The sequence below is a fragment of the Paralichthys olivaceus genome, chromosome 19 (genome assembly GCF_024713975.1).
Source record: "Paralichthys olivaceus isolate ysfri-2021 chromosome 19, ASM2471397v2, whole genome shotgun sequence".
In the NCBI taxonomy this organism is placed as follows: Eukaryota; Metazoa; Chordata; class Actinopteri; order Pleuronectiformes; family Paralichthyidae; genus Paralichthys; species Paralichthys olivaceus.
In genome coordinates, this window is record NC_091111.1 from 16,104,218 (window position 1) to 16,117,000 (window position 12,783).

A 12,783-nucleotide genomic window follows, 5' to 3' on the forward strand; every position below is an offset into this window, starting at 1 on the left:
CAGGCAGCTGACGGGGATGACAAAGTCTTTAAGCCAACACACCTGTCACCGCCTTATAGACTTTATTATAAGGCGTGTGTGTGTGTGTGTGTGTGTGTGTGTGTGTGTACGTGTCTAGACAGCACAGCTGAGGTCAGTTTCATACGGTGATGTGGCATGTACCCGGCACATCAGTCTGTCAGGTGTCCATCGTTTTAGCTCTGTCTCTCTCTCTCTCTCTCTCTCACACACACACACACACACACACACACATTTGAACATTACACACTCAAACACTAGATAAGAGAAAACATCAGTCAATCGTCTCCGGCTCAAAGGAAAAAGATAATTCATAGTTTTTAATGTTTATTTCCCCAGAGGCCTAATTAGATCATTTCTGCAGCAGAGATAAAACTCATACATTTATAACTCAGACGGAGACAGAGCTGCATTTTTATCTTAATGCAGCAAAAAATATCCACCTCAACTTTAAACAATCAGAAACAGAATGAAGTGCGTTGTAGTTCAGCTTGTTCCACTAATGACAGTAATTATCTTGTCTTCATACAGAACCACAGACATAGACTGGAACTAAATTTGTGCTTTACACGGTTTCAATTTTGAATTAGTGCACATGCGACACATTTTCTGCAACATATTCTGATAATCCTGAAACATTTTTTACATTGTTTATGCAACTTAAGGACAATTTGCAATTAAAACACTTCCTCCTTTTATAATTAAATCTGTTCCTGTCACAGACGAGACAGTGCGGGGGAAGTGGACTTACAGTATAAAGTTTTGAGGGTTTGGTTAATAAAAGACAGAAACATCCCCGGTGGTGTCGGATAAATCTATAAGAAGCTTATAGAAACATGAAGCTGATATACTGACATTCATTTTATCTTGTCCCTTGATTCTCTCATCTCTCACATCACCTGGTGTATGTAATATTTCACCGTGGTAACTACAGGAAGTCCTTATATCACTACAGTATAATATTAATTTTTCACATTATTTTCAGTATGTACAGTAAATGGACGGAAGATTATAAATAAATATGGGATGTTATAAATAAATATTCTTAATCTGTAAAATATGGATGATAACGATTGTGTTCTTTCATTTAAAGACAGAAAACTAAATAAAGGACAGAAGGTCAGTCTTGAAAATAGTGCTTTGAAAAAAACAATCCCAACATCCACTTATTAAATTTTTATGGCTTTGTTTCGTCGAAGTAATAAGAATGCCCTTTTGCTGCCTCTGTCAGGGAGGTTATGTTTTCGCCTTTGGCCGCTTGTTTGTGAACAGGATTTTGCAGGAAATACTGAACAGATTTTTCCAAACCGTGGTGGAACACATGGTGCATCTTGATGAAAGAAATCAAACTTATTTAGAGGCCTGAAATCTATGAGTTTGTCTATAACACAAATGATCTCAGTATAGAAAGTCTATAAATGTTTGATTGACGTGGATGATTCCATATTTTTTCATATTCAATATATAAAGTAGTTCTCAAACATGCATGATTTCCTGTGCACGCTCTGTTCATACATTCTCTCGTATCTCATTGGTCCCACGTGATTCAGTTCGAGTAATGAACTCTGAGTTGGTTCAACTCAAACATCAGACACACGAATCTTCTGCGCTCACTAATTTATTATTAAACCTCCTGCTATATGCAGATGATACTGTGATATTTAACCTGACACAATATCCCACTATTTTTTCTGGCTTTGTTGAAAGTGACAAGCTGATGTTTGACTTTAGAGCGTTCTTTTAAATGTCCATCTTGACCTGTCCCCATTCCATCCATCCATCTTCTCCTCCTACAGTCCCTGCACCAGTCGCCTCACTGAACAAATCACACCAGACACACTACAGATGACCCCCAGACTCAATATACCAACATCTATCAGCCGGGCCCTCGGAGTGAGGCGGCCCCAGCGAAGTCTGAGGTGAAACAGACACGGCAGTATGAGTGTCATGGCTGCCCCGGTCACGCTGCCTGTCAAACCCATCAGCAGGGAAAACCTGGGCACCAGCAGGGCCAGCAGGTATGATGTCATCAGCAAGGCGCCGCGGACCAGCAGGGCCGGGCGAGACACGCCTCCACCTCCGGGTTCGGAGCCCAGCGAGACAGCGGAGTCTAGAGATGGATGGAAGAGAAGTTGAAAGTCGACACAGAGGTTTGTGGTGACAACAGCATTTGTTTTTGGGTCGCTCCTCTTCTGACTCATTGTTTCCTTATTGCATTTGTACAGAGTCTCAAACGTTAAAACTATGAAATCACTTATTAGTATGAAATTGTTTTTATTAGTGAGTACAAGCACCAATTAAATAACATTATTCACTGTAACAATACATAACTCTGGAGCCCTTTATCCATTTTGCTTTTGCCTGATGAAACTACTCGTCATAAAACTACATCACATCTCAGGTTAAAAAGGGAAATGTCCTAATCTGATGACTTCATGCGTGTTGACAGTCAATAACAGTGAAAAGTTCAACCATGGTGACAAATGTGTTCACGATCAACACACCGAAACTCAAGTATGGAAATAAGTGGTTTGTGATATTTGTTATAGGTCTTGAGTCATGTTTTATTATGGGCCATCCAGGGATTTGATTGGATACATCTCCAGTCACAGGTCACCTTGTTTTGGCTTCAGGATATTTAGAAATGTTTAAATGAAATCTTCTTCCTGGGGCTCTGTGTGATCTATATGTTTGTTAGTGGGGCGTCTGAGGAGGTAGAGAGGGTCGTCCATTAACCAGTGGTTCATTCCCCTGAGCTCCTGCAAGATACCGAACCCCAAATATCCCCTGACCACTGTGCGTGAATGATGTGTGATAGAGAAAGTTCTGCAAATGGAAGCGTCATCAGTAGCATTCACCTTTCAGCAGACAGGTTTGAAGTATTTCAGCAGCGGAGTAAAACGGCAGCGGGTAGGACAGCAGGGCTTTGGCCAACAGACACAGGTTGACCAGAGGTCGGAGGTCAGAGGGCAGGTTTTCTGTGATGACCTCACTGGTCTCTGCACCCCAGGTCAACACGGCCTGATGAAGACAGAAAACAACCACATCAATCAATCAGTCGATCGCTCGGCTTGTCCCCTGTTCAGGCTTCTCATCAGAGCTGATGTTTCCATACAAACACATGTGCAGAAGCATTTTATTGAAGTGAAAGAATAAAGAGCAGCAACGAACCAGCAGAGAAAACATGGTTTTCATGACGCAGGCAGCAGCGTGGGTCCAACCCAGCATAGCATCAAACTGTCCCCTGTCCTCCATACTGCCCTCTAGAGGAGGGAGGAAGATCTGTGAGGTGTAGGAGAAGATGATGACGCCCACAGAGACGAGGAAGTCCTCTGGGTCCACAGACAGAGACAGACAGGACCAGGACCAGCGGCTGGCTCGACTCAGGCAGTACAGCATCACCATCAGGCTGACAGAGGGTCGGAGAGAAAACAAGAGGAGAAGTCATTCTTACATTTATTAGTTCTGTTAATATTTATTTATACAGGACAGTCCAATAAGAGTTGTTAACCCTCAGGTATAAAGGACAATAACAGCAGGAACCCTACATAAGGACATAAATGAATCTAGAATAAATAAAGAGTAGAAAACTAGAAAGGCACTCAGAGTACATTCCTTTTGCCAAAGCTTTAATTCTGCATATTAGTACTGAAGATGCATATTAAAGTGTTGATTCTCATTGAATTCACATGATCTTGCTGGTGGTTACAAGTAAGAACCTGTATTTGTACCACACAGAAATCCTACCCCCCTGTGAACACACATTTAATCCTTAGTCCTCTTGATGTGCCACACTTTTTCATCATGATTCATGAATTATTATCTGGTAAATCAGAGGTACTTAAATACAAAACTTTAGTAACTTTATATGTAACTATATCTGATTCTCTTCACATAAAACATTAGTATTTCTTGTCCAAAGAAAATACAAATTTGAAGTTTTTCACAGATACTGAATCCATTTGTGTCAACTGGAAAATACATTTGCACTAACCTGAAATTGAAGCTACTTTTGAAGTGTTTATTTTTTTCTAAATAAGAAACCTGATTTTTTTTTTTGCTGTGATTTATGTGGAAACACCCTCAAATCAAACCAAAGAATGTTGTCACTAGTCAATAATACATTTAGACTCAATTTAAAATAACATGAGACAAATATAAACTGTAATAACTCAACTAGTTAAATGCCGTGTTATCATTTTATTTTTTTTGTGTTTCGATGTCTGTCCGTGGGGACGATTCCAGATTAAATGAGAGAATGATTCCGCTGCTTCTCTTAATTCCTGTACCTGATGAGGATGTGAGCCAGCGAGCAGAGCAGACTGAGTGTGGAGACTGGTCTGAGGTCAGTCAGCAGCAGGCAGGGCAGCAGGAACACGAGCGAGACCAGAGAACACACTGATCTGGGAGCAGTCATTCCTGACAAACTGTCAGACAACAGGCTGGTGGAGACGACCAGGTAGAGGGTGCAGGTCATCAGCAGTTCAACCACCTGGACAAGAAATAAAGAAACATGATGCAGAGAGAGATTTTTATGTCCTACGATCACTCTATATTTATTTTCTCCTTTTTCAATCTATGCTATAAATGTGAAATCATAAATAATGTCGGTGCAATCTTGACGAGTTAAGTATAGTCTGGGATTAAATCACAAAACCATATTTTTCATTGCAAGCTTCCAGTAGAATGATGTAATCTCACAGGTTTCCAGTGAAATTCAGTCTTGACTGTTCCACAATATCTCAAGTTACTCACACTTATTCTGAGAAATCTTGAAAGACCATTTATTTAGTTTCAAAGACAATAAAATCTAGAATTTCACTTTATAGACGTGCTGACAGAATAAAGAATGTGTGTGTGTGTGTGTGTGTGTGTGTGTGTGTGTGTTACCTGAGCTACGTTTACCATCCACCCCCCCAGTTCAGGCCAGTGGGGCCACAGTCCTTTGCAGCAGGCCTCCACTATGTCCTGGTAGCTGTGCCGCACTCTGACCTTTGACCCTGAGCCAGACCCCCCACTGAAAGATAACAAATCAGCTGTTTACAGAAAAACAGCTGTTTATTAAGTCAATTTAAAGATATGTAGTAGTTTATAATATTGTATTTATGTAACTGACACTAAACCACTAGTATATAACCCTCTACCTTTGTTCGTCTTCATACAGACAGGCCACCAGGATCCTCCCTGTGTGGTTACACACCCACGCCGACAGAACCAACACAACCAGGCCCACGTAACCAGACTGGACCAGAGCGAACGGCAAACCCAACACGAAGATGCCCTGAGGGAGAGAAAAAGAGAGAACGGTTGCGAAGGGGAAAGATAGAGCATGAAGTGGTAGATTTTAATAGGTAAGTGGGAAGAAATGAGAAAAAAAGTTAAAAAGTTACTTAAAGATTTGGCCTCATAAACCATGAAACCAAAATAAAGTCGGAAATATTAAGAGAGAAACCCTGAGAACAAAGCAAGTTTTTCCACTTGCAGATTTCATATCCGGGCTAAAAGGAGCGCGCAATAAAAATTGATGGAAAATAATCGTAACCTTCAGTTATAAATCCAAGTTCAGGCTGCAGGTACTAAACTGACAAAACTCCTGAGTCAACTAAATGTCTGCGTGTTCTGTGCGAGTGTGTAGGGAAATAAAACATTTACATATGTCAAAGTTTTAAGGTAAAGATACTACACAAGAAAATATGTACAAATTATACAGTAAAGTGTTCAGTTAAACCAAAGAGAAAACCAAAGCATTTACAGGAAGCAGGATGGGTAAAAAAACAGCACAAGGTAAACAGATTTAGGGGAGAAAGGAGCAGAAAAGAGAAGAATGGACCACCGTTCACGGTCGGATGACTAGGAGGCAAGAGGAGAGTTTTTGGCCTCATGCCTGGAGATTCAGAGGATGCATGGAGACCAGCAGGAGCAGAAGGAGGAGAGGAGTCAGGCTTTGGCTCATCACCAGGGAAAGAGAGGGAGGGAAGAGAACGATAGAGAAAAGGGGAGATGGAGTAAGGAAAGGTGGGACCCAGTGGCTGGAGAGCAGGAGGTTGAAGGAGGAGGAGGAGATCAGAGGGGACAACAAGCTACTTTGATGAAGCTGCTGTGTTTCGAATGTTGGAACATGGAGATACAGAGACTCACTGAGAGAGTTATGGAGACACATCACACACACACACAGTGGAGGCATAAACAGACAAGCGCACATTCTCTCTCTTTCAAGTTACTATTTGGTAACTGGTGTCTGTTAGGCATATGCTGATGGTGCTTTGATGTTCAAATGGAGCTGCTGGGGATGAAAGCAGTATGAGAGAAATCTCACGTATCGGATTTCATCTCCGCTCTCGCTCCCCGCTCGTCTCTGCTTCCTCTGTGTCTCTGCCAGCTAATTCCTCATTGGTTACTCTGAGCACAACCTGAACCAGCTCCCAATCACACAGGGGCACGATGAGGGGGGAAGGAGATCCCCGATTGGCTTTGAAGAAGATGGATAAAAAGATGATTCTTTTCAGCGCTTTGTGCCACAGTGTGACCCCCTGAAGACGCATTTTAGATTCTGCTTATTCAGGCCATACTCACCAAACACTTACACCCCCCCTCCCTATACCTTATATTTATCAGTGGCCACCAAGCAGCGAGGTCTTCCAGGCGACATATATTACATATTCACTTCTGTCTGGACTTCTCAAGTGCAGGATTTCAACTACTGCCCTTGAGGTCATGCACAATATTTTATGCATGCACATGCCTTGTGCACGGAGAGTGATGGAGAAATGTCTCTTCCCACCCTCAGGGGATTACAGACAGCAGACGGGACGAGAAACAGGCAGGTTTGACATTTAAATAACTCCAAGAGTCCGTTTTTCAAGCCATGACGAATGTTGCAGCTGCAGACTGTATTTAAAGATGGACAACGTGACAGCTCCTTTAAAGTGAAACCAAATCATTTCGATCTCCCCCTCGTGGCGATCTCCCAGTCTAAGTGGATGGGACATGGACCAAAACCTACAAGTTAAAGCAAATGCAAAATAATTTAAGGCATACATTTCACAACTTTCAACTCAGTTCAGGGTAACTTCTCTCAAAACAAAAGTTTGATGAGGACACACAAACTGGAGCTGCCTCATTAACCATCGGATTGGAATTCAAACTGAGCTCCTTGATATTCCCAGGCCTTCAGAGTCGGAGCTGGTTTTTGCATTTCTGGCAGCAAATTTTCTCTCTTATAAAAACTTTATTAAGCTGGCAGACAGTCTGTTATACTGGCATCAATACACAACCAGTGGAAAACACATTTTTTCTTTTTAGCCTTGACAGGAGATAAGACCGCTGGTCTGTTTTTTCCATTATTAAGATAACTGTTAGCCCCTTGACAAAGGCCTCGGCCATTATAACACTGATAGGTGCTTATACATTAGTCATAATCTTCTTCTTTTATCAGGCCAATGGTCATTCAACAGTGTCCAAGGTTAAAAACAATTCAGGCATCCAGTGAATCATCTTTTTTAACTTCAACAATTAATGAGTCATCTGTTTGCCTAAAGGAGACATATGAAGCTTTTTATTTGTCTTTTATATTTTTCTGTGAATGTGAAAATCCTGCAAAGTTAAATAGGGAGCTCCCCTAATGAGACAGTATCTACAATCAAGTGTTTCAGACAGAGGCTGGAGAGAGGAGCTGCAGCAATGGGCAGTGTGAGGAAAGTGAAGTCTTCTGAACATTAGAGCATCAAAACATTTTCAAGTAATAACACAAATTAGAATGATGAACCTGAATATGAGCAGAATGTGTTTCCTTTATGGTTTTTGATTATTGCCCAGATTGCAGCCTGGTGACGAATAATTCAAACGCACTGTGGTTTGAATCTGCATTTTAAATCAGTAATATGGAATAAATCATGATCTCCGTTTTCTTTTCATCACATTTCTGTGCTTTGTGCAGTCTCTAATGAAAACCAGAATTGGCACTGAGACAGACAGACTAACATCAATACACCAAGAACAAATAGTTGTTTACCTACTAAATATCATGTGTTTATACATGTATGTATGTACTGGTGACAGCACTGTGATTAAAATTCTGTATGTTTACGTCAGTCTGACACAAAAGCCTTTCACCTGATTTCCTGAGGGAATATGTACGTCTTCATTTGTCTGCATGTGTGTGTGTGTGTGTGTGTGTGTCAGCACCTTGGTATCATTACGTATTCTCTATGGACCGAGCGCTGCTGCTCAATCACACTGCAGTTATTCAGTGAAAGAACAGATTTACATGAGTGCAGCGGTTGAATACAGCTCAGCGTTTACAGCATAATAAGCTATTAGCATTACCGCCACAGGGACACACTGTGACCGGGAGCATTTCCTTTTCTTTTAATGGTTTGATTCACATTTTATTTGATTATGAAGAGTGGAGAGGGCCTGACAAACAGCCTGCAATGTTTGGTGATATTAAAACAATGGCAGTGGATTAAATGGTCTGTAAGCTTAATGCTTTTTGAATATGGTGTGGAGCTTGGCACCTAAACGTCTGGCATTTCCATTTTGCATTAGTCTCCGATGGGAAAGAGAGAAAGACAGTTTGCATGAGATGCTGAAACTGAACAAAGTACTAAATAATGATTTTGTCATGAATGAAAATATGATGAAATAATTGACCATAAATTGAAGTGGTTGGATTTGAATGGGTTTGAGTGTGCAAGTCATTTTTCATACTAGACATTTTACATTCAATTGATTTCTCCCACATATAAGTGTCATGAGCACTTAAGTGTCGAGTGTTTTACTGAAGGAGACAAGTAGGGACGGAGGTATTACTCAACAAATGTACTTAAGTATAAGTTAAAGGACAAAAAAACCCTACATCATCAGGGCAGAGTCTCGGATTCTAATCATATAAAAATGATATAAATACAAAAAAAAACGGGAAAATGTAATAACATTTATTGTACAATTTAGCATAGAGCAGAAAGTATAGATATTTACCGTTATATGTGGTGGTGTATAAGTGAAAAGTACCCCAAAATAAATGTGCTTTACTAAGGTCCAGATGTAAATATACTTTGTTTCATCCCACCACTGGAGTTTTCTTATGAATGAAAAACCACTGTGATCATGCACATACAGTATAATTATACCTGTATCGCATTTGTAACGTTCCAGCCGGCCTCCCAGGCGGTGATGGTGGGAGCTGGATTCAGAACCGTGGTGCCAGCGTTGGGGCTCTGAAGTGAATCAGCCAAACTCATCCCTGTTCTCTCTTCTTCAAGGTGCGTAGATGTTCCTTCCCCTCCCTCCTCTCCATCTTCAGAAAGTCCCTGCTCTCTTTTATCCCCTTTAAACGACCCATCCATCCGACTGGATCTGCTCCTCATTCCCTTGAAACGCAGGTTCTCCTCACTTTTGCTTCCCATTGTGTCCTCCTCCATGTCAGAGGATCTTTCTCCTTTGCCATAACTCGAGGTGTTTTTGAAACACAGGGAGTCTGCACTGGAAACTGTTGAAGTAATGGTGATGGTTCTGGGTCCAGTGGAGAGGACAGTAGCCCTGGTCTCTTTAAAAGATGGACCATCATTATGCCATGAGGTGCTGCTGGATCCCATCAGGTCAGGAGCTGGCCTCTCTCTCACAGTGGGGGTGTCCTGCTCAGTCAGAGAAGGACTGCTTGTGTTTTTGTTTGCGATGTGGTCAAAGGTAGATCGACTCTCCTCACTGTAGGTTCTGTTCAACTCATCACTGTGGGTCAGAACCAGCATCTCCTCATCCTGTTCAAAGAACCTGAAAGAATTCAAAACAGTTCACTTTCTTTTTATTGGTTTCTGTGACCTCAACAATTTCACTTAACTATTTATTTTTCCCACATTAAGGAAACCAAGTTATGTCACTATTCAACTAGATAAAAAATAACTGAAGGTCTCAACATTATTCCTATTTCTTCATGTAACACGCTTTAATTTGTGCTGTATTAAAGTATTTAACATATAAATCCATAGTACTGTAAATCTAGAGGTAGATATATCCCATGATGTGACTCACCTTACCGTCCTGCCCGTGTGTATCCTCGACACCGCCCAGCCCCACAGAGATCCAGCAGAACTCCAGGGCTGCCAGAAGCTTCGAGCCCAGCGAGGAGAGCCCATCTTCAGCCGCACAGTCTGCAGAGTCAGCCTCTCTGCCTCTGGAGCTCCGAAGGTTTGGAGGAGGTTGACTTTGCTTTGCCCACAAAGTTATTGTCCACATACACAACGTCAAACACACACCAGCAGAACTACACAAACTCACAGGTGTGTGAAGTGACTGACAGGTTGTTGAACTGGAACATTTTAATACAGCGGTGTTTTCAAGAGTGAGGGAGTAAACAGCTATAATGGCCTGCATATAGATACACTCAGTATTGTAGGGGAGGTCAACACTCACTGCCTTTTTATTATTTTCTGACTTGTGACTTGCATTTTTTTGTTGTGTGTGTGTCCAGACCAAGTTTTGCCCCAGAGTGTGGTGAGTTGTGTGGAGCAGCAGGAGGAGCCATAGAACAGAGGTGCATGTGACTGGGTGGACTCAGCTCCACCAAAAACTTTAACCAACAAAAATCATTTGACATTAAGTTACATTACATTAAGTAGCAGTAATACAAAGCTAAGCATGTGGATTAAAGTACTGTTCTCTTAAGTACTTTACCACAGTATTTAGATTGTGTGCTCTTTTACAATTTGTCTCCAATAAACTTTTCTACAGTTTAAAATTTCTGACATAGATTACCACGGTAGTTAATTTGAAAATGAATATTTAGCAAAATAACAATAATAATAAAAATAATATCTCTGTAAACAAGATTACAAATAATACATTCAAATTATAATAATATAATATTATAGTCTGTCTATCTATATCTCTGTCTGTCTTTCTATCTGTCTATCTTTCTATCTATCTATCTATCTATCTATCTATCTATCTATCTATCTATCTATCTCTCTGTCTGTCTGTCTTTCTATCTATCTATCTATCTATCTGTCTGTCTATCTATCTATCTCTCTATCCACCTTTCTATCTATCTGTCTATCTTTCTATCTATCTATCTATCTGTCTATCCGTCTATCTTTCTATCTGTCCATCTATCTGCCTCTCTGTCTTTGAGAGGAGAGGAAGAGGAGGAGGGAGAAGAGGAGGAGGAGGAGGAGAGTGAGTGATCTCAGTCTCAAACTTTCCTGCAGCTTCAAACTCAACACGCCGCCGCGCGAGAGGGACAGCGCGCGCGCTGCGGAAGCTGAACTTCATTAAACTTTGGAGTGCGCAGAAATGACGCGACACGTGCTCGCGCTCTTGGCCGGGTTGCTATGGTTGCAGCGGAGCGCTGGTCAGCAGAGAGGTGAGTCGATCCTCCGCAGACTAATCGATCACATCTGATCGATCACGTCTGATCGATACTCTTACGCACTCAGCGTAAAGCCGCTTTCAGAATGAGCCTCAGCTGCGCACACAGCGGTTGTAGCACAGGGACCCGTCTAACTGCTGGAGGGACAATCATACTCGTGTCCTTTAAACATTTAGAGAAATACTGTGAAATCAATTCTGTTGAATCTGAACAACAAACAAATCACAACTTCCATGAAGGAACCTGTGAATGAAAACACACTGACTTCAGCTGGAGCCACATGTTTACAGAGTTTGGTTTTATGTTTGTGATGCTATTCAATCTATTTCTATAGCACAACATACATAACACACTGTCCACAGTGAGGCAGAGACTTAAGATATAGATATCATAGAGAATCATCTACAGTCAGTTGGAAGCATGAAAACCTGATTCGTAGTACTTTTAGTAGTACTTTCAGTAGTACTTTCTTCACTCAGAGTCCCAAAGTGGTTGAAAAGTTGCCTCTTTCAGTTTTTGAGCACGAAAAGAACTTAATTTGTGGTAGTTTTTTTCCATCATAGTCTTTCTTTATCACCAACAGAAGAAAAAGTGAAAAACTCCTCAATCACACTAATCCTAATTATAACGAACCGTTGGCTGGAGTGACGGTCGGTCATGGATGGGAAAGAGCTTTTGGCCTGTTTGGTTTGTTGTTGGTGATGCTTTACTTATTATAAGATATTGAGAAACCTTGTTAAGTATATATAAGTATATAGTTGATTTGTTGTTACCGACACAGTTTGTCTTCACTCAGTGTGTACTTTCATTTGGTCCCAGCTTTGTGTTCCTCCTTAGGGAGTCTTGCTTCGCACCCTGTCGTAGTTTGTTCCTGGCTGTGTGCAGCTGTAGGGACCATATGTCTCTGTCCTGTAGTTAACCATCATCCGATCACTTAGAAGATTCAGTTTGGAAAGGAAGATATTTGCAAACAGTAAAGCCGGGTTTTTGGACAAAAACTCCAGGAAATATTTGCACGGTCGGGTCTGGATATTTTCCGGCATTTGCCTTTCACAGATTGCTGATGTCACTCATTCACAAAAACAGAAAAATGTCCCTTATCACCAAAAGCTATTAAATGTCATCGACATCTTCGTCAGCACCTTCAACGTGTACAGCTTCTCTTTTTCATCTGGAGATATTTGTTTTTATTCCAGTTTCTGGAATCGTCTTGTGTTAGAAATGTCATCAACACGCGCAATCAATGTCCGGAGCAACTGACTCGGACATTTGCGTTCTCACATACAGCCTCTCTGGAAGATTTGAGTTAGGCGCAAGACTAAAAGCAGCTTTAAAGAAAAATTATGTAAGGACGTTTTTCTTAATTCTCACCTTTGGGTTCCTGCCACGCATGAAGGTTT

The 12,783-nt window shown here is 41.2% G+C and overlaps 2 protein-coding genes across 10 annotated transcripts in view; one reads left to right on the forward strand and one right to left on the reverse strand.

Moving 5' to 3' along the window:
- Nucleotides 1–167: 167 nt before the first annotated feature.
- LOC109635981 (vesicular inhibitory amino acid transporter-like) lies at nucleotides 168–10,863 on the reverse strand. The gene is made up of 8 exons (XM_069515635.1): nucleotides 10,048–10,863; nucleotides 9,150–9,798; nucleotides 5,163–5,353; nucleotides 4,909–5,035; nucleotides 4,308–4,510; nucleotides 3,190–3,427; nucleotides 2,877–3,039; nucleotides 168–2,128 (listed from the first exon to the last, which is right to left on the reverse strand). Exons 1-8 carry the CDS (start codon nucleotides 10,149–10,151, stop codon nucleotides 1,809–1,811), a joined length of 1,995 nt encoding a protein of 664 aa, XP_069371736.1. The 5' UTR covers nucleotides 10,152–10,863; the 3' UTR covers nucleotides 168–1,808.
- A 354-nt stretch (nucleotides 10,864–11,217) lies between these two features.
- The window catches only part of lama2 (laminin, alpha 2), a 128,598-nt gene continuing 127,032 nt past the window's right edge, over nucleotides 11,218–12,783 (forward strand). For all 9 annotated transcript variants that reach the window (XM_069514740.1, XM_069514742.1, XM_069514741.1 and 6 more), the window contains exon 1: nucleotides 11,218–11,377. In XM_069514740.1, the coding sequence (XP_069370841.1) occupies nucleotides 11,308–11,377 (70 nt within the window). In that variant the 5' untranslated portion in view covers nucleotides 11,218–11,307. The remainder of the gene's footprint in view (nucleotides 11,378–12,783) is intronic.

Coding starts and splice junctions, on each gene's coding strand:
- LOC109635981 (XM_069515635.1), bottom strand. CDS start 10,151: ATGGGCTCTCCTCGCTGGGCTCGAAGCTTCTGGCAGCCCTGGAGTTCT. Junction 9,799..10,047: donor CACACGGGCAGGACGGTAAG/GTGAGTCACATC, acceptor AACTGTTTTGAA/TTCTTTCAGGTTCTTTGAAC. Junction 4,511..4,908: donor GGATGGTAAACGTAGCTCAG/GTAACACACACA, acceptor TTTCTTGTCCAG/GTGGTTGAACTGCTGATGAC.